This window comes from Canis lupus, chromosome 14, assembly GCF_003254725.2.
Source record: "Canis lupus dingo isolate Sandy chromosome 14, ASM325472v2, whole genome shotgun sequence".
Taxonomy (NCBI): Eukaryota; Metazoa; Chordata; class Mammalia; order Carnivora; family Canidae; genus Canis; species Canis lupus.
In genome coordinates, this window is record NC_064256.1 from 43,602,344 (window position 1) to 43,629,444 (window position 27,101).

Consider the following 27,101-nt stretch of genomic DNA (forward strand, 5'->3'; position numbering starts at 1 on the left):
GGAAACAGGAAGAATTTGGCATCAAAATGTGGGACAAAGCGACTCCTCTCCCTGGGCCTGCCAGGTGTCCTCTGTGTCCTATGTCACAGGACTCTGAATTGGAGAAGTGATGGAGACCAGTAGTCTCCCACTCTGGGCAGAGCTGTCTTCTGTGGCAGGGTCACTCACCCTCTGCTTCTTCCCAGAGTTCCAGGAAGTGTGTTTCTGACTCTCTTGGTAAAAAAGAATTGGCCTGGGATCTTCCAACTCAAGGCGAGGATGCAAGATTGGGAAAGTAGAAGGGTTTCCTGTCTTGGCCTCTGCCCTTGCCTCCTTCCTGACCTCCCCAGAGGTGGCCTTGGTTGGAGCTAGAGGAACCTTCCAGCAACGTGGGTGCTGGAGGAGCCCCTTTCCTGCAGATGTGTCCCGTTGTACACAATTTCCTGGGCCCTGAATCCTGAGAAAGAGCGAACCATTCCTAAATGTCCTACTATGCCAGGTGACCTCCCAGGAAGCCAGTCTGCGAACAGGGGTCAGCCTGGGCCGGGGGCAGGGGGGCTGCTTGCCTTTCCCCTCCACGGGACGTCTGTGGTTCACCCTTATAGACAGTCAGGAGAGGGGAAGATGAAATGAGCAATCATTAAAGGCTAAAAGGCCCCAGGCGGGGCAAAAACCAATCTAGATTCCACTCTGCAGACAGTAAAGGACTCCCTCCCCTTTGGTGTCCTACAAAATGGCCTTTAAAGTCTATCAAAAGGAAATTAAAGTACATTAGTGACAGGAAACAGACCTCTAAACCTGGGAAGACAAAAGTTTTTTTTTTTTTTTTTAAACCTAAATGCACATCTTAATAAGATCTGGCGCTAGGTTAATGGAGGTCTGGTCCTTGTTAATCAAGCAAGCCATGTATCCCCTTGGTGGGGGATCTTGCAGCTGCTGGAAGGCGCAGAGCTCCCGGGGGTACGACGACGGGCACTCCTGCTCCGTGGTCACCTCAGGTGATTCCTGGGCCAGGATCTGGGGGCTGGAGTCTGCAGTGGTGATCTCACATCATTCTTTTCTGCTCACTGACGTCTGGCAAGTGCTGAGCCAGAGCCAGGGGAGGGGCTCAGGCCTTTCCTTGGTGAGCATTTGCCAGTTCCAGAAGAGAGGGAGACTCGGTCCCCTCAGCCCTTGTTAAGAGATCAGCGGTGCCTTGTCCTCCCCGGTGTCCTTTGTGTAAAGGCTGAGCTTGAGGTCACCGGCATGGACTGTTTTCTCTAAGACAGTGGAAAATTTCGTGAACCTGTAGTCACTATGCTTCCCAGTTGGGCATATGGGTTTCTAGCAATTCCCACTTAAGAAGTAATTTTCAAGTAAGAGTTTCAGGGTCCTCTTAAGTCTTTCCTGTGCCTCACTGAGATTTTGTTCTACCGCAGACATGAGGGTGGTGAGCCGGAACTGCACTGAGGACGGGTGGTCAGAGCCGTTCCCTCACTATGTAGACGCGTGTGGGTTTGATGAATACGATGAATATGAGCCTGGGGACCAGGTGAGTGTCTGCCCCCACCATGGGGGTGAGGCTTAAGAGGCCCGTGACAGCATGTCCCCACCAAAGGCCTTGGCTTCTGTTGGGACTCTAGGATCCTAGGCAGCAAATGAGCACCTGCTGTATACCCAAGCCAGACACACAGGGGGCAAGCCAGACACACACACTTCATTCACTCATTCTGGGCCAAGAAGCACCTGCTTTGCTGCCCAAGTTCCTCCAGCCCCCACCACATGTCCCCTACCTCCCTGGGTATCCTTCCAAGACGCTTGTCTTTTCTGTGGCCCAGAAATGAGAAAGTTGAGGCCAGGCCCAGCAGGGAGGGCCTCCTGGATACTTCACCGGGCTGAGGCTGGTGTCTGTCCTGATTGGTCAGTGCCCCTGCACTCAGCAAGCATTTACTAAGCCTCTGCAGAGCACAGACACTGAGGGGGCAGTAAGAAGCTCATGGGGGGTGGGGTGGAGGGAGCAGGGTAGTAGAGGCACTGACAGGGAGAGCAAGACCAAGACGTGAGATCAGCAAGAGGAGAAGAAAGGAAGGAGGGGCTGGGTGCTGGACCCCTGGGGTGGGCAGGCCCTGGCCTCGGGGAGCTGGGGGCTGGGGTAAGCCCCATGTGGGGCCCTGGATGTTTTGTGCTTTCCTCCAGGATTATTACTACCTGTCAGTCAAGGCTTTGTACACAGTTGGCTATAGCACATCCCTTGTCACCCTCACCACTGCCATGGTCATCCTGTGTCGTTTCCGGTAAGGATCCCTCTCTTCCCCACCAGCAGCATTTGAGCTAAGGCAGCCCACCCTAGCTTGGAGCCCGTGCCCTGTCCCACCTACCCTTGCCCTCTCCTCTGAATGTCAGCCTTGGAGGCCCCTTAGAAGGCATGTCACCCACCCCTACAATAACAGAAGGGGAACTTGATCTGAGAAAGGGCACCTGACATGTCTGGGGCCACGCAGTGAGGTAGATGCTGGGCAGGAGACCTCCGTTCCCCACTTCTATCTTCCTGGTCACAGGAAGGGAAAGTCTGGCCTCCTGGAATAGTGGAGTCTGGCAACAAAGGCCTGGGAAGGAGGTGGGAAGGTGGGGACCCACCCGAGACAGAGCCTGGAGTTGGCCCAGAGCAGCCCTTGGAGAGGAGGGGTGGGATGCTGTGGGGTTCCTCACCTCAAGCCTCTTCCTCCCCCTGCCCCCCACCTGCTGGCCTAGGAAGCTACATTGCACCCGCAATTTCATCCACATGAACCTGTTCGTGTCCTTCATGCTGAGGGCCATCTCTGTCTTCATCAAAGACTGGATCCTCTACGCGGAGCAGGACAGCAACCACTGCTTTGTCTCCACCGTGAGTGAGCTGAACCCCGGTAGGAAAGGCCTTCCAGGGGTCCCTTGCTGTGACACCTCGCCAGCCAGGTGTTTTCCTGCAGGCTAAGGCATTGTCCCCAGTGAACGCAGAAATCCAGGAATGGCCATGAGGTTGCTAGTAACCAGCGAGACCATTGCTTGGTGTCATTTCCTGCCTCTCAGTCTGTGTGTGCGCTTGGCAGAGCAGATGCAGAACGTGGAGAGGGAACGCCTCTCTCGCTTGTCTGCAAAGGAAACTAGGCTTAGAGCGAGGCTTGCCTGGCCCCTGGTCATTTAATGAACCTGTGACAGAGCTGAGGGGCTGCTTGGCTTGGGTCTCTCCAGACCGTCTCCCCAGTTCTTAGACCTTTGGAGGTAAGCAGACATGATAGGTTTTGATGGAATAAAATGGAAAGAACAGCCCAGAGCACAGGACTTTGACCCAGGAGGGCACACATGGTGGGGGCGGGGGGAGCTGTTGGAGATTTCTGGGGACCAGGAATCTCCGCATTGATGTCTAAAACCTTCATTTGACTAAGGAGTCTCCTGTGGGGTCGTCTACTCCCCTTACTCCCCTCTCTGAGGGGCTGGAGAAGGAGCAGGAAACTGGGGGGTGAATGAGCCTGGGGAGGTAGAGGGCCCTGTGCTCACCCCACCCCCATCCTTTCCCGACAACTGTAGAGTTGCCTCCATGGGCAACTCAGAATCCTAGGATGCTGCCGTTTTTAACTCTTCAAATTCAGGAATGTTGAGTCTTTCAATCCATGGGATGTTTGAGCGCAAGCATGCTGGAGCTGAAGGGCCCTCAGGATTCTCCTTGGTTCTGCTGGCTTCGATTTTTCAGGGCCGAGTAGGGGCCAGCAGAGGGGTCTTCATGCTTTCCTCAGTCTCCCCACCCTCTTTGCAGGTGGAATGCAAGGCCATCATGGTTTTCTTCCACTACTGTGTCGTGTCGAACTACTTCTGGCTGTTCATCGAGGGTCTGTACCTCTTCACCCTGCTAGTGGAGACCTTCTTCCCCGAGAGGAGATACTTCTACTGGTACACCATTATAGGCTGGGGTAGGTCGCTGGCTGTGGCCTGGACAGGCTCAGGCCTCACGGCCAGGTATGTTCTGGTCCCGCTGTCAGAGGTGTTAGGTCAGAGGAGGGAGGTGCTGTCATTGTCCTGCAGCTGATGTCTGGTTCTTGGTTCCTTTCTTATTCTTCCTGCCCATAGAAAGCCCATAGAAGTTGGAAGGTGATATCAGCTGAAGTTCTTCCGAGAAGTGAGATAGCCAAGGGACTGGGGGATACATGGACCCCCAGAGGCCTCACTGTGAGGGACAGTTAGGGTCCCTAAGACTCCAGGTCTGAAAGGGAGACCTGCCCCATGATTAGGACCCCCTGTTTGAGTGGCGATAATGGCCCCTGGGAGCCCCAAATCTGAGGGGACCCCAGGGCCTCTTGGCTTTCCTGTTATCACCAGGCTCCTTTTCTTGTCTTCCCAGGGACCCCAACTGTGTGTGTGTCTGTGTGGGCAATGCTGAGGCTCTACTTTGATGACACAGGGTGAGTACATGCTCAAGAGCCAGGGCCAGAGCCCTGAGTAGGTTCTTACAGATGGGTCTCAGTGGCTGCCCTGACTTCACATTAACTGCCAGACTGTACCCCCATCCTCGGTCCTGACTTCACCCTGATCCCACTGTCATGGATCCGCCCAGTCACAGCTCAGCCAGAACTTAGTGACAACGTGCAAGGTTTCAGAGTCCCTTTCCACTTCTGGGCTCAGCTCTGAGTGTCTATTTTTCTTTTGGGGGAGAGAGGAAGAATATTGAGGATGAGGTCACCTCCCCACCCTCACAAGCCTGAAGGGGAAACATGGCCATTTGCTCAGGAGCCCATTGATGATTCTTACTCTTGGGCTCCACTCGCTGCCTTGATGGGGAGCAGAGGGAAAGACCAAGGCACTAGAAGAACCGAAACTGGGCTTGGGTCTGCAGGATGCCTGAAAACTCTTGTTCCAGCCAGCCCCTCCTCAGAGAGCTGCAAGGGAAAAGTGCCAAATGGGGCCGGGGTCATTGGCTTGCAGGCATCCCAGCCCTGAGCTTAAACTCTCTTCTTTCTGTCTGTCTGTCTTTCAGCTGCTGGGATATGAATGACAACACAGCTCTGTGGTGGGTGATCAAAGGGCCTGTGGTCGGCTCCATAATGGTGAGTATCCTTGGGACAAGGCTGGGAAAGAGACGTGAGCCTGGGCTGAAAGCAGGAAAAGGGAACAGATTCAGAAGTCACTGCACAAACTGGCCTCTACCTTTTTCGTGGCTGCATTATATTCTGCAACATGGGTATACAAGTTGTGTGCTAGTCCACTAGTGTTAGACATTTATATTTTCTCTTTTTTTTTTTCTCGTAATAAAGGATGCTACTAGGAGCAATTCTGTGTGTAATTTTGAGCACGAGCATTCCTTTAGACTAAATCTCTAGAAATGGCATTGCTGGGTTGGAAAGAGTACCTCTCATCATTGTCTGTGCTTGTAACGTAAATCATTTAAATTTTTGCACAGGCTCCTAGGGGATAATGGTAGCTCATTGTTTTAATGTGAATTTCTCCATATTGCTAGTGCAGTGAGGTATTTTTTTCCCCACTTATTGGCAATTTGTTTTTATTCTGGTCATTACCTGTATTTCTCTCGCTCATTTTCTCTTTTGCTTGCTTTGCTCACTTGTCTTTCTAATTGTTTGAAAGGTAGTAACGCTTTATCTCGTAAACATGTTGTAAGTATATTTCCAAGTCTGCATAATTTTTGACAAACTGTCACGGTTTGTCTTCCTAATTCTGAAATTTCTTTCTTATTATGGAAGCCTTTTCCCATCCTAAGTATTTGTAGTTGTTTTATAACATTTTTATGGGGTGGATTATTATATATATGTTCTGAATCTGAATAAAGCTAAAGCTTTATTTCTTTGTCTGATCTGAAATGTTACCTAATCTTCTTTAGTTTTTTTTTTTTCCCTACCAGTGGATAGACATTCCACCCTCCCAGTTCTTTTTATTAAATAGACCACTGTTTCCCAGTTATGTTGAAATGTCACTTTATCATGAACATTCTGTGTACTCTACTTGTATTCTATGCTACGTTACTAATCTATTGGACTGTTTCCACGGTGAATGCCCCCTTGTGCTGGTTGCTATAACCTGGTAGCAGGTTTTGGTATTTGTTATGTTAATATTCTTCATTCTTTTTTTCTTCAAGATTTTATTGTATATTCACACTTTGAGGTGAACTGTCAAATAGCCTTATCAGGCTGCAAAAAAAAAAAAAAAGTGTGGTTGAGATTTTTAGAGAAATGGCATTAATTTTATGAATTAATTTGGAGAAGTGATTTTCTTAAAATATGGAGTCTTCCTCTCCAAGAACATGGCCCGATTCTCCATTTATGCAGCCTTTTCCATAGAGTCATTTTGTACAGCTTTTCAGTTGTCTTCAGTTTACCTTTAGGGTATTTTCCGTTTGGGTTTGTATTGTGTCTGGGACTCATGCCGTCATTCTGTGTTCTAGTGGGTTACGGCTGGTGCTTCGGGAAACTGTTCGTTTCTGTGTATTTTTTCTTGGTTACCTTTCTAAACTCCCTTAGTAGTTCTTGTTGCTTTTCAGTTGGTTCTTATGGTTTTCTAGGTAGAAAATGACATAATCTTTATATGAAAATAGTTTCACTCTTTCCAGTCTTTATACCGTTGATTCCTTGATTTTGACTAGGATGGTGTTTGCTATTTAGTTTTAGTTAGTCTTCATTAAATTAAGAGAGTTTCTATTCTCGGCTCATTTTAGTGTATATTTTTTCAAAATTATGAAATCAAATGTTTTGGAAACATTTATTGGAATGATCCCTTCCCTTAGTGATGAGCTTTTATAATATTCCAAATTTTCTTCTTATGAACAATGCTATAATAGATATATTCATGCACATGAATATGTCTTTAGAATAAATCTCTAAGAGTGGAATTTCCAGGACAAAGGGTATGTACCTTTAACATTTTCATAGATATCAAATGAGCAGAATACAATAATGCTCATTTCTCATGTCTTTGTTGATATTTTGATGATTGAACTATTCACCAATCTTATGGGGGATAAGGGCAGCTTATTCTTTTTAATCTGTTAATGTAAGAAATATTAGCAGATCTGAGTTTTTTAAAGTTTTGTTTGTTGTTGTTGTTTTCATTTCTCATATAAAACTTTTTTTTGGCCATGACCTGTTTGTTCTTTTAATGTACTAAAAAAATTCTATTTGTTAATATTTTATTTATAGTTTTTGCATTGTTCTGTGTAAGTTCTCTGTTTTTGGGTGTGTGTGTATCTATTTGTATACTTCTTTTATTGTCTGGGATTTGTAGCAGAGTTTTGTTAGCCTAATAAGTAATTTGTGGGGTCTTCTTTTTACGTGCTCTTAAATAATGAAGTAGGCTATAAATGACATCTTCCCTAAAGGTGTTATGAAACTGGTCTGTAAAGTTGTCTGGGCCTGATGCCTTTTAATGCATACATCTTTGATAACTCTTTAACTTTCTTCTGAGGTCGTTGCTCTACTCAGATTTTCTACGGCTTCTTGATTTGATTTTGTTTATTTCTGTTTTCCAATTTTGTTTGATTTTTCTCTTATGTTTTAAAATATCCTGTACATCTGTTGTCTTGTCCTCCTTCTTATCCCTAAATATGTTTAATTTTATTTTCTCCTTTTGAATCGACTAACCTACACAGTGAGCAGTATGTACTGTGCAGAATTTCTGGTGGTGTTCAGGCACTGGGCTTGTATTGGAGAAGAAGACTGAGAGAACTCTGCCTTTGTAGAACATGTGGAAACAAACAAACAAAACCAGACCCCCAAAATAAAGTTTTTAATTGATCAAGTCTACTTTTTCTATTTCTTTATAATGAATTTTTATCTTTATTAATTTCCTTCTTGTGTAAGTTAAATTTGTGGTACTCTCCCCCTAGCTTTTGATTTGAATGCTTAATTATTTTATCTTCAGTATTTAGTATTTTTTTCACATGTTAGTGTCAAGCTCTACATTTTTTTTTTTCTCCAGGCGCTGCTTTGGCTACACTCAGAGGGTATTGCCCTGTGGTTTTCTCTTTGCACCTTGTTTCTATTTATTTGTTCCCCATCCTCCCCTTTTCTCACTGTTTAGAGAGATTTTGTTCCCTGATCTTTCTCTGAAGGTAAATGCTGTTATTGCCATTCCCAGACAGTCCTTTAATTAATAATGCTTTTGGTTGTCCATTCTGGTTCCCCGTGTTCCATTACTCTGAACTTGGAGTTTCTCCAGAGGACAGTTCTCACCTCTGCAGGAGCCTCTTCTCTATCTGTTTGGCATTGTTTTCCAACACCCTGATCCTATTTGCTCTTACAGAAATTGCCTACTTTTCCAGCTCACTCATGATAATTTTTCCTGTTCCTCAGTACCCCTATGACATTCTTTTTCTTCTATCTTTTCTGTCATTCTAGCAATAGTAAGTGGGGAGGCAAATGAGTGTTCTGATGCCGCCATCTTGGATTATTGGGATTTGGACTGGATTGGGGAGGGTCCTGTTGGGGCAAGAACAGTCTATGCCGAGGCAGGGGTATGGAAAGTCCTTGCCCAGAATCATTTCTATCTACTTTTTCTTTGCTCTTCAGGTTAACTTCGTGCTCTTCATTGGCATCATTGTCATCCTTGTGCAGAAACTTCAGTCTCCGGACATGGGAGGCAATGAGTCCAGCATCTACTTGTAAGTACCATTGTGAATGCCATAGTCACTTCCAGCAGCTGTGTGGGCCCTGCACTCAGGTCATAGGAGAGGGCCTAGGTTTTGCTGACATGGTAAACTAGCAGGGGCATTTGCAAGATTTCTTTCTGATTAAAGTGCCTTTAAAATGTAGTTGTCTGCCCATCCTCCAGTCAACCCAGTTGCTGATCTGCATGATTACATGTCAGGGAAGAGAGCGAGAAGATGAGATGGTCAGATCTTCTGTCACTTTAGGAAAATCAAGATGGGAAACACTTGATTCCTTAGAGTAATTAGGGTCTTAGTTGTTTAGCAGTTGGATTTCCTTGGGGGATCTTGCTTCTGTGGGAAGTTTGTGAATGCCACTGGATGCACTGTTGCCTGATGTCCCACCACCAGCCAAGCATGTACAAGTTGCTCAGCCCCTACTAGCGAGCCAGGTGGACATTCTTGCTGATCCGGATATTGGAAGGGGGGAATCATTTCTCTTCTCCACCTTCTTTCAGGGCCACTCTATCTCTAGGTCTGGTCTTCCTCCTGCAATTCCCTTCTCCCTGAGCAGAGGGACAGGTGATATGTTTGAGATTGAGGGGATTTGCAGGCAACCTTTACACCATTGAGCATAGGGTTTTCTCCACTTTCATGGCCATTTGGCTTGTTTCCTACAAGTGTTTTTGCAGTCATGTCCCTAACAGCTTGTCCCACTTGCTCTGTCACCCCTCCTCCAGTCCTCCACCTGTTCTGAATCAGACTAAGAACTTCCTGTTTCACTCCTCTTGCTTCATAATCAGGAGAATGGCCAGCTGGGTGTGTGTTCTGATGATGGGGAGGAAGGTCGAGTCCCCTGTGGTTGGCTGGAAGGGCTAGAGAGGCATAGGACTTTGGAGAGCAGTCCCTGGGGTCTATCCATGGGCAGTAGAATCCATATGTATTGCCTCCTCAGTTTTTTAAGAAGAGGGCAGGTTAGAAGGAGCCAAGGTCTTCTCATGGCATCAGTGGGGGATAGGTCCTGCCTTCATCAGAGACCCCAGCCCAGGGCTCAGAACCTTGATGGCTGCCAGTGGACAAGTGGAACAGCAGAGAGACTGCAGCAGAGGGTTCTCCCCACCTGACCATTGTGCTGGGTGGAAAGAGAGGCAGGACAGTTGAGATTCTTCTGCTCCTTGGGGCTTCCTCAGGGAGGCGGAGTTTGCCCTTGATCTGTATGTTAACTTGGGCACCTCCCCTTGTGGAAGTCCTTCCTGTGGGAGCAGAGGATCTGCACAGGGCCTGAGATGGTCAGCCTTGTTTTCCCTGAATTTAAGAGGATTACATTACATTGGAAGGGACCCCCCACCTATTTTTTTGCTATCCATTTACTGTCTTTTTTCCCCCATGTTTTTGCAAGTTTTTTACCAACCCGTGTTTGTATGTATGTGTTTTGTCGTCAAAAATTGTTCATACATGTAAGTCATAAAGTCTCTGAGGCCTTGCACTGGGGGGCCAGTGGGGTTGGCTCCCTGCAACTAACTGCCCTCAAGGGATCATCCCTGCCTTAGTCTCCAGGACCCACAAAACAGGGCCTTCCTGCTCCCTTCACCTCCCTGTCTGACGTCAGCACTCCTGCCCTTGTGTCTGGCCCAGGGTGGACTGCTCAGAGGCCTTTTGGCTCCCACACAGTTGTTTCAGAGATCTGAAGCTAGCCGTAGTGAAGGTGGCCTCTTCTCTCCTTTAAGCTCATGCCTTGGATCTCCCCACCCCCTCTCTCTGCTTCCTGGTAGGAAGTGTTTCTTTCTTTGTGGTTCCTGGGATCTCTTCTCTGGGAGGCTCTCCCTGCTTCCCCTCACCTGGCCTGTGCAGGGATGTATACAGGGACCCAGCTGCAGCCTAAAAAAGGCCCCGATGCCACCCCTTCAGTGACCCCGACACACACTTCAGCTCAGACATCTTGTCCCAGGCAGCAAGAAGCCCTGGGGTCTGGCGGGAGGGAAGCAGGTGGTGGGGCTTTCAAGTTACCACAGACTGGAGTCCTGTCCGGCCTTCCTAAGGCATAGACGACTATTTGTCAAGGTGCTTTATACATTTAAGTACAAGTATTTAAAGAACCAGCTAGTTGGTTTGCTTCTGTCATATAAAAAAAAATCCCCTTGCTACCTCTGTACATCTTCTTCTTAGAGAAAACCTGTGCTAGTCTCAAGCCCCAGAGATGAAAAAGTCAGATGTGGTCTGTAAGCCAGGGGGAGCGCTGATGCGGGATACGGGACCATTTCGATTCCAGTAAACATAGCAACATATTTGAGCGTTTGCAGGGTCAGGGCGACCTGTTGGTGGGAAGTGAGGGATAATCAAAGTGACCGTGCTGCTGGGGACTGCAGAGCTTCTAGCAACACTTGCCACCCAGTCCACAGACATTTTGTGCTCGTAAACATCCAGTGAATCTGGTGGGCTGAGTAACCAACTGTTCAGTATAATCCTCATTTTGCAACTGAGGGAACTAGTTGTCAGTGAAGTGAAATGAATCCAGGAGGAATTAGTGAAGCCATAGCTTCGGTACAGCAGGCCCTTGGCTCTGAGCTTGACTGCACCGTCTTTCCTGTCGCCAAGGAAGTTACAGATGAAAGATGGTGTTAAATAAGCATATAAACAAAGCTTCCTGGAAGAAGAGGCCCCATAGGATCCAGCCCTGTCGAGTGCTTTGGGTTGGGAGGGAGGTGTCTGCTGTAGGAGGGGAGATTATGGGGGGGATGGGAAGGGGCAGGACCTGGTGGGAGAAGAGATTTCAGGACTGTGCCCAAGTCCCCTTGGGCCACCAGAGTTATATGTGGGGCTGAGAAGCCCCTTCCGATCTGCCCACAACAGCTTTCTGGTTTTTTCCTCTGTTTCCAGAACAAATTTAAGCCTGGGAGTCCCCAAGAAAGCCCGAGAGGACCCCCTGCCTGTGCCCTCAGACCAGCATTCACTCCCTTTCCTGTAGGTTGGTTCCAGCTGCTCAGATGATAAGGGTTTGAGACATCGCTTCTATTGGGGCTTGGACCCCTGCAGGGGGCAGTGGCCCTGAGCCACCCACACTCACTCTGAGGAGCTGGCATCAGGACTTGGGCAATGGCCAGGCGTGGAGTGTGGGCCTGGGTCGGGGCTTAGCATGTGCTCTGGCTCCATTTGGTCTGGGGTGGGGGTTAGGGCTCAGCCTGAGGCGGGGGCCAGGGTTAGTCTGCCCTTCCCTGCCCTTAGCTCTGTGACAAGCCAGCTGGCTCAGAAAGGGGAGGGTGAGGTTCCGCAAGGGCACCAGTTGTGCTGAGACCACCTTCAGTTGCTGGCTTTCCTCCTGGCGGCCTCCGCATTGCAGGATGGGCTTTGGAAGCTGCCTCTCGGGTCTGGGGTGGGGGAGGGAAGCCCTTGGGGACCTTGCAGAGCAGATCTGCATGGCCCCTTGGGGTAAAAGAGGGAGAAGAGAACAGACATTGTGATGTTGGCAGGGCTGTGACACCCAGTGTCTGAGCGACCGCACCACCTCCAAAGACGGACTCCTTCGTGGCAAAAGTGCAGTCAGGAAGCTTCCAACTCCCACGGGGCTCCATCTTCCACTTCCAGAGCACCCCTCCCCTGTCTGGCAGCACCCGTGTCCTCACAATTTCTCTTAGGGATCAGCAGCAGGGAACGGTTACTCCCATTTTGCAGATGGTGAAACTGAGGCTCAGAGAAGGAAAGTGGTACCACCTGAGACCAGCCAGCAAGTCAGTGTGTAGACAAAGCCTTGAGCTCACGAGCCCTGACCCCCAGAGGCTGGGGACGGGGCACAGAGGGTGAGCTTGTCCTCAGTGGTGAGGAGTGGGCAGGGAAGCTCCGAGATCTGCTGAGCTGAGCTTCTGGCTGGAGTAGCCGTGCGCTGTGCAGTGCTTCCCTGGGCGCTGGGCCAGGGTTCTGGGGGGTATACAGCATCTTAGCTTCACAAGGGATCGGATGGAGAATGTTCAGTTCAGGCTGAGACCTTCTGTGGGCCTGCCGAGTGACCCAGTGCCACCAAGTCACTAGGAGCAGGGCGGAATAGATGGGTGCTGCCCTCCTAGGGCTCCCCCGCAGGGGTCTCTGTCTAGCATTGGGTTGGATGTTCCCTGGGGCTCTACATGCCCAAAGGCAGCTCTGCACACCAAAGGCGCCAAAGCATCCACGGAATTTAGCCTGTGGCCAAAGCAGGGCCGAAGAAACCATGTCCTGCCACCCTGGGTTATACAAGAGCCCTGAGACCTGGACGTGGCTTTGACCTTCCTGCAGATACCCAGCAAAGCCTTGGCGGAACCAGGCCTGCGGGCCGGGGCTCCCCCGGTGTCCAGATGGTGGTGTGGGCCGTGTACCTGCTGTGGGGACCTCCAGCCTTCCGAACCATTCCCACCCAGCAGCCTTGCCTTAGTTTCTTATCTTCCCTTAAATCCAAATCAGAGCTGAGCTCCCCAGCCAGTCTGGCGTTATGTCTTTCTCTTGGTTCAATTCCCCCCACCCCCACCCTTTTTAAAAATTTAACTAATTGTAGTGTCTTTTTTGAGGTTATGGCATCTCTTCTTTCTCATGCCTGTCTCTGGCTTTTCTGCTACCCTCTTGTATTCTTTTCAGTGGGTCCTTTTGCATAGAGTCATTGATGTATTGGGAGAAGTGGAGTGTCTGGAAAGGAGGGCACTTACCTTTGTCCCTAGAGCCTTCTCCCGAGAGCCCTCCCCAGCATCAGCCCCCCTCCCCCCTTTGTTCTGCCCCCATCTGTACCCAGGGGTCTGACCTCCCAGCTCCCCTGCCACTAAGTGGCCTTTAGCATACTGTGAAGAAATCATAGGAGTCAGTATTTACTGTGGCCAGGGCCCAGGAAGGGCAGGGACAACAACTTGGAAGCGCAAGGAAGAGTGGTCTCCGAGGACAGCAGCTGAGGATTTAGAATTCAGGGTGAGGGCTTAAGCCTGGCACGTAGGGGGTGGCATCTGAGGTTTGGGCTCTCGGGCTCCTGGGCACCGCAGTTGAGGGATCAGGCCCCTGACTGCAGGAGAAAGTAGCCAACCTTTCAGTCTGGGCCAGGTAGAGATAAATTTGGAGACTAGAATGGCTCCCTTTCCTGTATACCCAATTAAGCTCTTTTAAGTTGTGAGAAAAACCTACTTATGTGTGTCCATCTGTCTCTTCATATATATATATATATCATATCATATCATATCATATCATATCATATCATATCATAGATATATATATATATCATATATATATATGAGAAACCGACCTTTGACATTCCCTGAGCACACATGAAGAAACTTCTCAAATACGTGACTTCCTCGCGACAGTGCTTCTCAAGCTCTGAGTTGTCTGTGGATCATGTAGGGATCTTGTAAAAATGCAGATTGTGAGCCAGCAGGGCTGGGGTGATGCCTACGATTCTGCATCTCTAAGAAGCTCACAGGTGGTGCTGATGCTGCTGGTCTGGGCAGCAGAGCATCATGCTGTCCCTCACACCTCTCCCCTCACACCTCTCATCTGCAAAGTGGGCCAGTAGCGGCCACCCCACCATGTGGTATGAACTGAGAGGTGCCTTTTGTTTTGTAATCAATTAATGTATTTACTTAAAAGATTCTATTTATTTATTCATGAGAGACACACAGAGAGAGGCAGGGACACAGGCAGAGGGAGAAGCAAGTTCCCTGCGAGGAGCCCGATGCGGGACCCGATCCCAGGACCCCAGGATCACGACCTGAGCCAAAGGCAGCCGCTCAACCGCTGAGCCACCCAGGCGTCCCGAGAGGTGCGGTTTATTAAATGAGAACCACGCACCTGACAGAGGCAAGGGTCCTGGGTGGACCTCAGCTTGCTTCATCTTTTTAAGTGTGTCATTCATATTCTTGCCTCAGCAAAATGACCTGTCTCCACATGTCAAGGACCTTCAGACTGACCTTCAAAGAGGTGGAATCACAAATTACGAATCAGTGAATGCCCAAGGTCTGGTGTTTTCGTGTGTGTCTGTTCTCATGTGCATTGGATCCCCTCAGAGATCATCGGCGGGTCCTAGGGGCTCGGTGCCACGTGGTGCCCGAGGAGGGTTCGCGGAGGAGGCCACTCTTTTGCAGTCTGACGAGCTGACATGGCTCTTGATCCGGGTCCTATATGTGTATCGGAGAAGGAAAAGCCTACATGTGGGCTTGTCCCCACCCAAGCGTAAGCAGGACCATGAGAAGCTAGAACAGATGGACGTTTAGTCTGACATCTCCGAGGTGGAAGCTCTGTGCCTCCTCACCCAGCGGGATGTAGAGGGAGCCTGGCACCCAGGGCCCACCTGCGGATGCCTCCTTTAAGATGACCTGTTACTGCAGGCACGAGGGCAGTGCCCAAAAGGCACCCTCCCAGCCTGCAGCCCCTGCCTGTTGAACTTTATCAGGAAGTCCAGCCCAGCGCTGTGCCGTAGGACTCTCAGCAGGGACGGACATGCCCGAGGCTGTGCCACCTGGTATGGGAACCACTGGCTCCATGTGGCTCTTGAGCCATTGCAGTGTGGCTAGGGTAACCGAGGAAAGGGGATTTCTGATTTGATTTCATTTTAACTCAGCTGCCAATGCGGAGTGGCTGTCGTATGGGGTGATGCGGATGTAGATTAAGTAACACTCTGTTCCATCCATCCCACCTCTGTCGCCCCTTTGTGCCCACTGGGAGCTGCCTGGGAACACAGAGAGGAGGAGGTCCAGGCAGGAAGAGTGAGAGGTATAGAGGACAAAGGCTGGTGGACGCCCAAGCCCAGAACTGGCCTGATTCAGGCTGGGTCGGCCCGGCGTAGGCAGCGTGAGGCCCACGGCGTGCGTTTCCAGCTGCCCGTCTTGCTGAGTGACCTCCGGCAGGCCCACGCTCTGAGCCTGGAGCTGACTCAGCAGACAGCGTCCGGGCCCCTGCTTGAGACCCAGGCCTGCCCCCACCTTCAGAACACATGTGCTCTCCATCTCCCCTTACCTGCTGTGGACCCAGTGTGGTGCTTGTTGTGTGCGTGTGTGTCCATGCACACACCTGTACACGTATGGGCATGCGTTTCTGTGTCCAGAGCTGACCGTGTCTTGGCCCCTGGCTTCCTCATTCTCTTCCACGTCACCGCCCCAACCCTGTCTCCACACTGGGGGCTCCCCTCTCCTCCCCTGAGCCGTGTCGCTCTAGGTCCACCTCAGTTTCTCCATTGCCCGATGCCCCCAGCTGACAGAAGTGCTGATCTTGTCACACCCAGCAGCTGCGTGCAGAAATGCTACTGCAAGCCACAGCGGGCTCAGCAGCACTCCTGCAAGATGTCAGAACTGTCCACCATAACTCTGTAAGTGTGCGTGGCGTGGCTGTGGCCGGGAATCCTGGAGGGGAGGGGGCCGCATGCTGCTGCTGCCCGGAGCTCGTACCCTGGCCCGGCTGGACGAGGGCGGAGAGCAAGCCTGTGCCTCCTGCCCAGCCCTTCTGTGCTGTTGCATGTTGACGTCTGTGTGTCTTGTGAGTTCTCTGCAACCTGAAGCCATCGGGGGGGAGTTGGGTGGTCGTGGGGTGGATCTGTGGGCCCAGGCGGGAGCAGCAGGGCTTGCCCGGCACTGAGGCTTGGAAGCCTCGGAAGCATCCTTGCTGCTGCCATGATGTGTGGTTTGCCCTGAATCCCTCACTTCTCTGGGCTTCAGGCTTTGCAACTATCCAATTGTTTCTAAGAGCCCTAGAACTTGAGTTCCTATAGATTGTCCCCCTGCGCGGGACAGGACCCTTACTCTAAGGAACCTCACTCACACTTCATGTGCCAAGTGGCTTCATCCCCTCAATGACCCTGTGAGGGGGATCCTTGTAATAACCTCATTTTACAGACGAGAAGACTGAACACAGAGAGGTGAAGTACTCCCTCAAGGTCCCATAACTGAACCCAGGGAGACCTAAGCATTAAGGCCCCAAGGCATCTCTAACTGAAGATCGGTCTTCATTTCATTTGGAAATCCTTTGAAGGGGGGAGCCCAACATAATTTGGGTGACTGACTGTTGGAAGCTCTCCTTTGGGTGTTTTAGGACTCTTCTGCCCATTGATGCCTCCTTGGGGCAAGAGGACAGAGGCTGAGGCCGGTGTTGCTGTCTCTGTGGCCTAATCAGATCATAGGGTGATTCTTTGTCCTCAAAGGGTTTCCAAGACACACCATGTGTCCCCATTTCATGGCCTCTGGTCAGCTCTGAAGTACAGAGGTTCCAGAACTTTGGGTCCTCACGGCCTCCTCATCTGTGCCCCCCCACCCCCATCTACCAAAGGGGTCACTGGGATGCCCTGGGTCCCTGGCCGAAGTCCCCAGCCATTCCAGGGCTCCAGTAAGGCCATCCATGAGTGAAAAGTGTTGCCCTTGCTGCCATTTGCCACCTGGCCAGGGACAGGGAAGGCCTGAGCTCATGTCTAGAAGGACCCTGCTTCTCACACACTGAACGCATCCATCCACTGCCCCATGAAAGCTGGAGAGGTTTGGCCTTTTGGTTTCTGAGAACTTTCAAACTGCAGGGATGAGTCCTGCAAACAGGCCCATGGAGGAAGGGAGTGGGGAGGAGGGCAGGGGCCACAGGTGCATCCCAGGGCTGCCTTTCCTCCTGATCCCCTTCACTTACCCTTGTAAGGTAACCCCCTCTGGGCAGGGTCTACAGGGGCCTCCAGGTGCCCACGTGCCTGCATTTCTAGGCCAGTTGCCTGCTTCTGCTGCCTTTTGAACTTTCGTTCTTCAGCTGTCACTCCCTGCTGCCTCTAGGTGCTGGCCACGGGGGACACAGATGAGCAGGGCCTGGGCCCTGGGGCACGTTCAGGCCCGCGTGTCCATTTATCCCTTCCCAGGCAGGCACCTTCTGCGTGTGAGCTCCCAGCCTGGCGTGTGCTGGCCAGGGAGGGCAACTGGTAAGGGCAGTCCAGGCCCACCTTCAAGGAGCCAGAGACTGGCAGGGCACAGACCACTCAAGGACCACACCTGGGTGCAGAGTGGGACCAACTCACATCCTGTTGGTGCCAGTTCTGGTCCAGGGCACCCGGGTCCTGCACAGCTGGCTGCCTGCGAGCAGGGGCAGAGGGGGCGGGCACTGGCACTCGTGGAGCTTCTTGCTTCCAGGGCTGAGCCTTGGTCCACCTGAAGGTTTTCTCAGGCTACTCCTCCCCCTTCCTCTGTGTCTCCTCCTCTGCTTTTCTTCCTTCCCCCCTCTCACTTTCCTTTTCTCTTTGTCGAAGCTGAGATGCCAAGGGCCTCCCTCAGACTCTATGGATTCACCTTCTCCTGAAATCCAGGGCCCCTACATTCAACAGAATGTTGTCTCCCCGAAAGGCTGGAGTGGAGAAGAGGGCAGGGCACATGTGTAAAGGTCCTAAATCACAGAGCCATCCCACACCCCCATGGACAGGAACTGAGAGAGTCGGGAACCCACTTCACACCCCCACTCTGATTGCCCAGGGGGCAGACCATACCTTCAAGGGCAGGGCTGGCTCTTCCAGGAACTCCAGAGGGAGCCAGTCTGCTGGGTGGGCAAAGATGGGGTCCCAGTCTTGGAGACCCTCTGGGAACACCCCTTCTGATAGAGTAGGACCCATGAGTACATGCCATGTGGATCCTTGGGATGTCATATCATGGCTTCTGTGCCCTGGTCCCTCAGAGCAGAGCCCCACCTCACTGGGCTTAGTAGCCAGGGGCAAGCAGAGGAATCCCAGAAGAGGAGCCTCAGGAGGCATGGAGGTCCCTTTGGCCCTGTCTCTCCGTAGCCTGCAAGCTCCAAGCAGATTGCCGCCTCTCTCTTGACTTTCCCAGGTAGTAGGTTCCTCTGGCTTAGCTGGTGTTTGTTGATTCCCAGAGTCAGAAAACCCTTCCCCAGATCCCTCCCGAGTCTCTCCTTCTGTGGTCCACCCACTGTGCCCCCCACCTCTCCCTCACCCGCACTTCCCCATCACTCTCCATGAGCGTCCCTGGCAACCCCAGACTCAGAAAAGCCCACTGCCTCCGTGTCCCTGAAACAGGGACATGGAACTTCCATCCAGAGCAAGAGAGGGTTTGCTTTGCTTGAGGGCCCAGCATGTCACTCAAACCTTCCGGATCCCATCCCTCTATTTGTCCTGATTTCACTTTTCCCAAGGGTTTTGTACCTCCCACCCACGAGGGGTGTCTGTAAACCACACACTCACACGTGCATATTTAGTGGTTGTGCAGGATACGGATAGGGCCTAGAGGGATGCTGTGTCCCCCTCTCCCCCCAGAACTTCCCAGGGAGTTCTGGAAGCCCTGCTGTGTTGCCACCATCTCTTCCGGGCCGCACGCACTGGGAGAGGATCCTGAGAGGGTCTGTGGACAGGAGCTCCAGCTCTGGGGTAGAATGGGGAGCTGGGACTAGGGTCTCTGCCTTCCAAGGCTCCGGCATCAAGACCTGGCGGCCCCAAGAGCAATATCTTGCTCTCTCCTGACAGACGGCTAGCCCGGTCTACTCTGCTGCTCATCCCGCTATTTGGAATCCACTACACGGTATTCGCCTTCTCCCCGGAGAATGTCAGCAAGAGGGAGAGACTTGTGTTTGAGCTGGGGCTGGGCTCCTTCCAGGTACGTGTGGTGGGGATGGCAGGTGGGGGACTCAGGGGGAGCCAGGGCCCGGCCCCTAACCTGCTGGTGGTTCTGACTTCTTTAACCTAGATCCAGCCTTGTGTTTCCATCTCTGAAATAGCACTAGGAGAAAAGGGAGCCGGGAGAGATCCTTCTGTCTACCCTGTGGGCTCCTATGAGAACACACACTGCTATCTGCCTGTTGCCGCACCTGGGTGTTCTCAGCAAGGCCTCCCCTGGGCTCCCCATCTCTCACCTTCAGCCTGGGGTGTGAGCAGGATGCTCTCCAGGGACCTGTGTGTCCACATCCCGACTCCAGCCTGCCGAACCATGCCTCTTAGGGGCGCTGGAGCTCTGTGTTACCCAAATTGGGGTCCCCAGCACCGGACCTGGCCACAGAGAGCCGAACAGGTGGATGAGCAGAGATGTAAATGATCCAGGAAATAGCAAGTAGGGGGGACCATGCACCCATGCCTGAAGGCGTAAGTGGATGTGAGTGAGTTGCTTTAAGGATTTGGAGTAAATTAATAGAAGGCTGCACAAGTGGATCCGTGAAGGTAGCAGTGACAACCTTGAGTGTCCCCCTGATAGAGCACCTCTCTCTAACCCAGCTGTCGGACCCAGCGTCTTGATGGTCAGAAGGTGACTCTGTGTATCTGACTTAACCTCTCCCCACCCCATTCTAACTCAAGGCCATTTTACCGGTTAGGGTTCTTAGCCTGGCGTGGCCGGGAGTTGTGTGGCTGCAGCCCCAGCCCGGAGGCAGAGCCCAGCGTTCCCGTCTCGGCACAGGAACTCTAAGTGCCAGGAGTACACGTGAAGACTCCACGTAGAGTAGCTAGCTGCCTACTTTGTGTCGAGCAATTACTCATGTGGTGTTTTGCGTGCTGTGTATATGGGTATCTGGCCAAGGAAGGCTGCAATGGGGGAGGTAGTGGGGATAGACACACGTCTGTTCTGTCCTGGAATGGTGCCACCCTCAGGGCCCTGCAAGCTGGTTAGGGAGCCCAGAGAACATCCCTGGGAACATCCAGGAAAGGCTTCTTGCAGCAGGTGGGTAGAGCTGGCCTTCGGCAATGGGAAGGATTTGACCTAGGGACTGTGAGATCCAAAGCCGGGGGCAGTCACTTGGCCTCATGGGTGTGGCCGTCTTGGTGCAGCAGAACTTCTCCCATCTTAACCACAGGTTCCCCGGGCAGGTGGCCCCCCATCCAGGTCATTGTATTTTTCTGCCGCCTGGTGTCATTCCCCATTTCCGCCGCCTCCTCCGCTCCCTGTGCACAAGGTCCCTTGCTAGCACTCTCAGGTTATTTTTACTCTCTCTCCCCAGGGCTTTGTGGTGGCTGTTCTCTACTGTTTTCTGAATGGGGAGGTAAGATTCCGACCCTCTGGCTTCTTAGTAATGGAGGTGGGGATTGCTGGGGAGCAGACAGGGGCGGAGCCTGCTGCCCACCAGAGCTGATTCTCTGAACCAGGGCCATGCCAGGCTCCCCCCAGCACCCAGTGGAGGGGGAGGGCAGCGGTGCTAGGGTCTCCTGGCAGCCTGCACCCTGTGCCAGAATCTGTCCCCCTTTGCCTGCTGTGCAAGGCATCAACTGTGCCTATAAAGGCATCACCTGCTGAGCACAGCTGTGCCTGGCAGGGCTTGCAGTGTGGGACATAGCTGCCCCAAAGTCAGCACCGTTCCCGGCATGCCTGCTGGCCTGCCCAAACCCATCCCCTGTAGACCTGGAGAGCCCCCTCCCAGAGAGGCCTGGAGCCTTCTCGTAGTGTTCCATTTCCAGAGCTGTAGTCTTAGGGCCTCCTGCTCCAGTGTGTTAGGGTGATGCTCTTGATTAGAGCCCAGAACAGAGGTCCTAGGCCAGGGTAGGGGCTCCTTGGGTGGGACCAGTATGGAGAGTGGGCAGGGATCATGCACCCGTGCTTGGGTCTCAGCTGCATGACCTTGGCAGACTCCTTCCCTTTCTGCATCTGAGAAATAAGAAGACTGGGTCTAGAGATCGCCAAGACAACTCTAGAAAGGTCAGATGAGGAGAAACAACAGAGCCCTGCAGGGGGTGGCTGGGGGAGGCAGGGAATGGGAGTTATGTGGAGCTTGCCAAGAGACCTGGGGGAGCGGGGGAAGCAGGAGCTGGAACCGGAGGGCTGGAAGCTGGGACCGCTCACTCGCGGTCGTGCAGTCGGTGCGCCACACGGAGATGCCAGCCTGAGGGGGTGTCTGGAGCCTGAAACTAGCCCTGCCCCGTACATCCCGTGCTAAGAGCAACATGGGGGTGTGTTCGCCCAGAGAGCACATTATTCAGTGGGCCCTGACCCTGGGCGCGTATTGGAATCCCCCGGGGAAGCTGTACAACGTACGGATGCCTTACCCCAGGGACTCTGATATAACTGTCCTGCGATATGTCTGGGCATCTGGGTTTGTCGAGCTCTCCAGGTTATTCCGCCGTGCAGCCCTCTGTTAATGGTCTGAGACAATGGGCTCTTTGCCCTGACCTGTCGGCCCCAAGGGCCTGCTTTGTACGATCCCCTGAAAGAGCCTGAGAGCCAGTCCCTGACTGTGGAGCTCCAAGGCCCCGGCCCAGAGGCCCACAGAGAGCAAGAAGCCATGAGAGGGCCTTGCTCAGACGGTGACTTGGGCGAAGGACTACTACGGTCGGCTCCTCAGCGGAGTTCCTTTCGCATTGGTGGCCCTGAGGGCTCCAAGCTGCCGTTTGGGTCAGACGGTAGTGCAGGAGGTGGCGATGCCAGCCTGGGAGGGGCCTCAAGGTAGACGAGGTTGCAGAAGATGTCTGTCTAGAAGTGACCATCTAAGTTGCTCCCTGCAGGTGCAGGCGGAGATCAAGCGTAAGTGGAGGAGCTGGAAGGTGAACCGCTACTTTGCCGTGGACTTCAAGCACCGACACCCATCCCTGGCCAGCAGCGGGGTGAACGGGGGCACCCAGCTCTCCATCCTGAGCAAGAGCAGCTCCCAGATCCGCATGTCGGGCCTCCCGGCTGACAACCTGGCCACCTGAGCCCACCCTCCCTTCCTCCTCTCCTCCGTACACAGGCTGGGGCTGCGGGCAGGCGCCAGCCCACGCACATTGTGCTTCTTTTCTCACTTCGGGCAGGCCCTGGGCTGAAGGCTGGGCTCCCCGAGGTGGGAGAAGGATGCCGGGCGCAGATGGGTATTGGCCCTACCCGTTTGGCACTGGCCCCACCCACCATGGGCCTCTTGGCCCTGATCCCAGACATGTAAATACTCCACAAATTTTGAGAAGTTGTCTCATCCCTACCCCTTTACCCACTGTCCCTGCTCACCTCAAGCAAGTCCCCAGCTTCACCCTACCCTGTTTCCACCAGCCTTAGTGATCTTCTTGACCCCTGAATGAGGCCTTGTGGGCTAAGGCTGACGACCTTGCTTTGAGAGGCTTGGGGTGGGGCCTTCCTGACAGCCCCCACAGTGTCTGACTTTCAGTGTGGACTCCTTGAGTCTGCTTGCCACCTGAGGCCCTCCTCAGGCCTGGCCTGGTCCCTGAGGTCTGCCAGAGGCCCAGTGTGGGTGCCCAGAGCTTCCTTCAGTGGAAGCAAGACTTGAGCTGAGACTCCTTCGTACTCCTCACCCAGCATCTTGGTGTCCAGATGTCCCGCTCCTGGGTATCAGGACAGTGGACAGCTCCAGGGCTCTTCCAATCAGAGACTTCATTTTGGGTGTGGGGCTGAGGGTCCCGGAATGTTCTGGTGCTCTTCATCTGGTTGAAGAAAAATTACCAAGATCCAGAAATGTGGATGTGATTGGAAAGGAGATGGAAAGAGTTTTGGGGCCCATGGAAGAAGACCTTCACTGGCTCCATTGTTTCACTCCGGACTCAAGGGGGTGGGGATTCACCTGGTAGCCTCCCTTCTACCCGTCCCATCCCCGAGCATCAGCTGCAGGAGGTGAGAGACACATGCCTCAGAGAGACTGCTCCCCACCCATACCTACTACAAGGAGCCCTATGCCCTCCTCCTTCTCGTTCCTCCTTAAGTCAAAGCCATGATTAGGATGAACCAGCCGCCTTCCTGTGATGTCACTAAATCCCAAAGCACCTTACCTCCATGTGCCCGAGTCCAGGGCATGAGACTCCCCTTTCCCCCACCCTCATGGACAATGAGCCCCAGCCACCAGCTTCTTGGGCTTTGGCTCAGCTACTGAAATATCTCTGAGACCTTTGCAAAGACTTCCCTCTGTGTTTTCTTGACATTGAATCACCACAGATGCCAGAGTGTCCTAGGGTGTTGGGAGACGGAACCACACCCACCAGGCCTGTTAGAAGAAGCTGCAGATGGAAGGCACAGCAGCTCTCCAGCTCCCATCGTGGTTCTCCAGCCGCAGTTCTTGGCCACAGCCTAAGAATTCAAAATGGGGCAGAACCAGGTTGGGGGATGGTGGAGCAAAATGCTAGAGTGCCATGGCCCGTGTGTGGGGCCCACTTCATTCCATGTCAACTTTTGGTGTTGTTCTTGTCCAAGTGTGTTTGTGGACTTGCTTCGTGATCGTATTCTGGAATGCTTGGGGAACTTGGGTGGAGAGGGAATGCTGCTTAGCTTGGTTTTATAAAGGGGAAGAGGCCTGGGAGGTTTGGGGGGTCTGTTTTTGGAGAGATCCCCAAGATGACTGGAGAAGGACTTGGTTGCATGGTTTAGGGATGAGCCTTGTGTTGTTGGACAGTGAGGCATTGTTGACCCCTTGGGTCTTTGGCAAACCCAGAATCTGCCCCAGTTGGGCTCATACTGCTGAGACTGTGGACACAGAGCTCCCTGTTTGGGGCCTCGGTTTCTCATTTGTGAGATGCAGTGACCTCTAAAAGCTTCTCCAAGCTCTGTACATCAATAATTCTCCAGTTCAAAACTAAGCAGATAAAAGGGCATGCGTCATTGTCATGTGTGTCACCTAAAAGGTTCTGAAGTGCATGTATTTGTACATATGTGGAGAGAGGGGAGAATGTTGTTTATTTTCCCTTTCTTAGAAAGGAAACACTTGTCTCTTCCATTGGGACACCACAGTGGAAGCTAGTGGGCTGGAGGGAGGGATTATGCCAGGGACAATTGGACAGGGGCCTTGGGCGTGATGTGCAGATCCAGCCGTGTCCCTAGCCCGGGCAGGGTGCCAAGGCTGCTTGGACAGTAGCCACCCCGAGATCCTAGGAGCAGTCCCCCGAGTGGACCTAATTTCTTCATCCCCGTCCCCACCAGCAAATCTGCTTCACTGTGGAAAAAAGAGACTTTGATTTTATATATATGTCATCACAAAACAGCAAAAACATAATCAGCCCTGATTTCCATGTGCTGTGCTGCCACCTGAGCCCTGGGTTGCATCCTTGTAGAGGTTCCAGGTTCCTGTTAGTTTGTTGGTTTGTTTTTCTATCTGAACGAATAATTGCCAGTCTTGTGAACAGATGTACCCAATGTATTTTGAATGTTCCAGAAGGTTAGGCAGCTGGCCTTGAGCATCATAGGCAGTGAGGGGGATAGCATAAGGTCTGGATACAACCTCTCTGAGTCTTTGTTTTCAAATCTGTAAAATGGGCAGTAAGACTAGGTGATTTGTGTGGCCCATTGCGTCCCTGGAATTCTATGTCTACACACCAGCCATCTACTTACTGGGCATGGGTCCCAGGCAAAGATTGTGGTATCTGCCTGTCTGGGAAAGGATAAGAAGTGTGGGGCGGGGAGGGGTTTGAGGGCTTTGGGAATGGTTAGGCTGCAGAGGAGCAGTTATCCGACTCCATGACTCTAGAGGATCATTACCAGGAAGGGGTTTTTTCATTGTTTTATGCAATCCTAAAGGGCAACAGTCACCTGGAGTGGCTGAGTTTTTCTTGGAACGAAGAGATTTTTCAACCTCTTTTATGAATGTCTCATCATGGGACAGGTCCTGTTAGGGGAGAAACTCCAACCCTGGAGGAAATGGGATTGCAAGTCAGGGATGCTGAGGCTGTCAGGGAACCTGTGACAGGACAGAGTGTATGATTTGGAGAGTGGAGGGCGGGCAGTTCTGTAGCTTCTTTGTGGTCCCCAGTGCTGGGTGGGGGGGGGGGACTGCTTAACCCCCTACTATACCTAAGGCCAGGCCACATTGTATAGCTCGGTGGGTAGTTCTGTGACTCTCCTTGACACATCCAGTGGTGTGCAGTGATTCGTTTTCTTACTCTCCTGCCTCCCCCAAACCAGTTTCTTTGGGGAGTAGGGCCAGGGAGCTGGAGCTGGGCCAAGGCTTGGAATACACACCATCACCCACCAAGTGTGCTGACTCACCTCCTTCGTTTGACCCTTTCCCTTCCTGGAAGGAAAGCCAGAAGAGGCTTTCTTTGTGATCCTGTGAGTACCCTCGACCCCCTTGAGGCCACACCAATGTGAAAGCAGTGAGTGCTTTGTCATCATAAATTCCTGCTTGAACCCAGTGACCATGGAAGCCTGTCAAAAAAGCTTTGAGCACGGAGCGGAGAACCTGGGCTTCTCCCAACTTTGCGGGGGACCTGCTGTTTGGCCTTGACCCCTTCCCCATATATCTTGAGGAAGACTCACAAAGCACTAGATCTGGGAAGAAAAACAGAGGTCGACAGGTCAAACCTCCCCATTGGGCTGCTGAGAACTCACTTACCAGCAGGCTTACTCAGCATGGTGCCTGTACTGTGCTGGGATCCAATGTGCTTTACAAACCTGAATGAGGCAGTGGGCCCGCCAGCATGTGCCCAGCCCTGCACGTGAACCAGAATAAAGCATCCATACAGGAAACAGTCTTCTTGCACAAGAAAGGGCCTCTGGCTGCAGAAGTTGTTAGGACTCCAAATTACAGGAAGAGCCATGGAGTCAGTGTGGCTTGGGGCGAACTGTGTTCTAGCCTGGGGTTTCCCACCTGCTTCTTGGAGCCTCTGTTTCTTAATCTGTGAAATGGGAGAAGATGATTTGCAGTCTGCCCCATAGGCCAGGGATGAGGTTGAAATGAGACATCCTTGTGTGTAAAAGGGCTTTGGAAACTATATTATTGGCTGGTTACTGGGGCAAAGACCTCTGAAAGGGACTCTGTGCTATTTGTCAACTGCTTTGAGCCATCCTGGGTTAACCTATGCTCCAGTTGTAAAACCACCAGCACTGGGAGTGAGGGGGAGGCCAGTGGACTGTGATGGACATGGAATTCCAGATTTATGTCTGTCAACTGATTCACTTTGCTCTTGGGGTTAGGATGGGGAGGATTTCATGTGGGTGGTGATTTCCATGTCACCTCCATGGGAATCCTTCAAGGATCTGGGAAATTCCTCAAGTGGGCTATGTGCCCCTTTCTGCTTTCCCTAAATGTGAGGTCCTGGGATGTGTTCGTGCTTAGTCATTTGTGTCTTGTCTTATGTTCGTGTTCTGTGGTTTGCCCTCGTGAGGGCTGAAGTGGGGCAGTCTCCAGCATCCCAGACGTGGCTTCAGGCTTGCTTGTGGAACCAGGCTCCCCGCTGTGTTTCGTCTCCCACAATAAAGATAAACCCCAAAGACCTCACTGCTCCCGCTGCCGCCATTAATGCTGTGCTCACAACCTTGTCCGGGATTTTAAGGATGTCAACCTGCTGTAGATGACTCAATAAATGTCTTACCATTTTTCCTGGTGGCTGTTAACTTGGCAGAAGTGATGGGCAGGGAGGAGAGGAGGTGGAAGGGGAGGAAATCTGACCACCCATAGTAATCCAGTCCCCACAGTCCTGTGGCCTTTTGGATTCCAAGGGACAGGTGTGAGAACAAGCATGAATGAGCTTAGAACGAACCGGCTTGGAAGAGTAAAGTCATGACCTCAAAAGGACCTGAAAGGATCCTGCAAATTGAGTGGAATCAAGGTCTGTTAGATGTTTTGAGTTCCCAGAAACGAAAGTAACTCACCCCATGGTTTTGATTCCCTGTGGCCTTATGTTGTTTTATGAGCACAGCTACCAGATACCCTAGAGCTTGCCTGTAATTCCAAA

The 27,101-nt window shown here is 52.0% G+C and overlaps 1 protein-coding gene across 5 annotated transcripts in view; it reads left to right on the plus strand.

Annotated features, from left to right (window-relative positions):
- ADCYAP1R1 (ADCYAP receptor type I) overlaps positions 1-26,745 on the plus strand; it is a 58,318-nt gene extending 31,573 nt beyond the window's left edge. For 2 of the 5 annotated variants that reach the window (XM_025464539.3, XM_049093773.1), the window contains exons 7-17: positions 1,398-1,510; positions 2,155-2,252; positions 2,710-2,842; positions 3,749-3,902; positions 4,331-4,391; positions 4,964-5,033; positions 8,502-8,593; positions 15,801-15,884; positions 19,008-19,137; positions 20,468-20,509; positions 21,963-26,745. In XM_025464539.3, coding sequence (XP_025320324.1) covers positions 1,398-1,510; positions 2,155-2,252; positions 2,710-2,842; positions 3,749-3,902; positions 4,331-4,391; positions 4,964-5,033; positions 8,502-8,593; positions 15,801-15,884; positions 19,008-19,137; positions 20,468-20,509; positions 21,963-22,151 — 1,166 coding nt within the window. In that variant the 3' untranslated portion in view covers positions 22,152-26,745. Of the gene's footprint in view, positions 1-1,397; positions 1,511-2,154; positions 2,253-2,709; positions 2,843-3,748; positions 3,903-4,330; positions 4,392-4,963; positions 5,034-8,501; positions 8,594-11,455; positions 11,540-15,800; positions 15,885-19,007; positions 19,138-20,467; positions 20,510-21,962 lie in introns of all 5 variants that reach the window. The other 3 variants (XM_025464541.3, XM_025464542.3, XM_025464543.3) reach the window with 3 other exon arrangements.
- Positions 26,746-27,101: the final 356 nt, after the last annotated feature.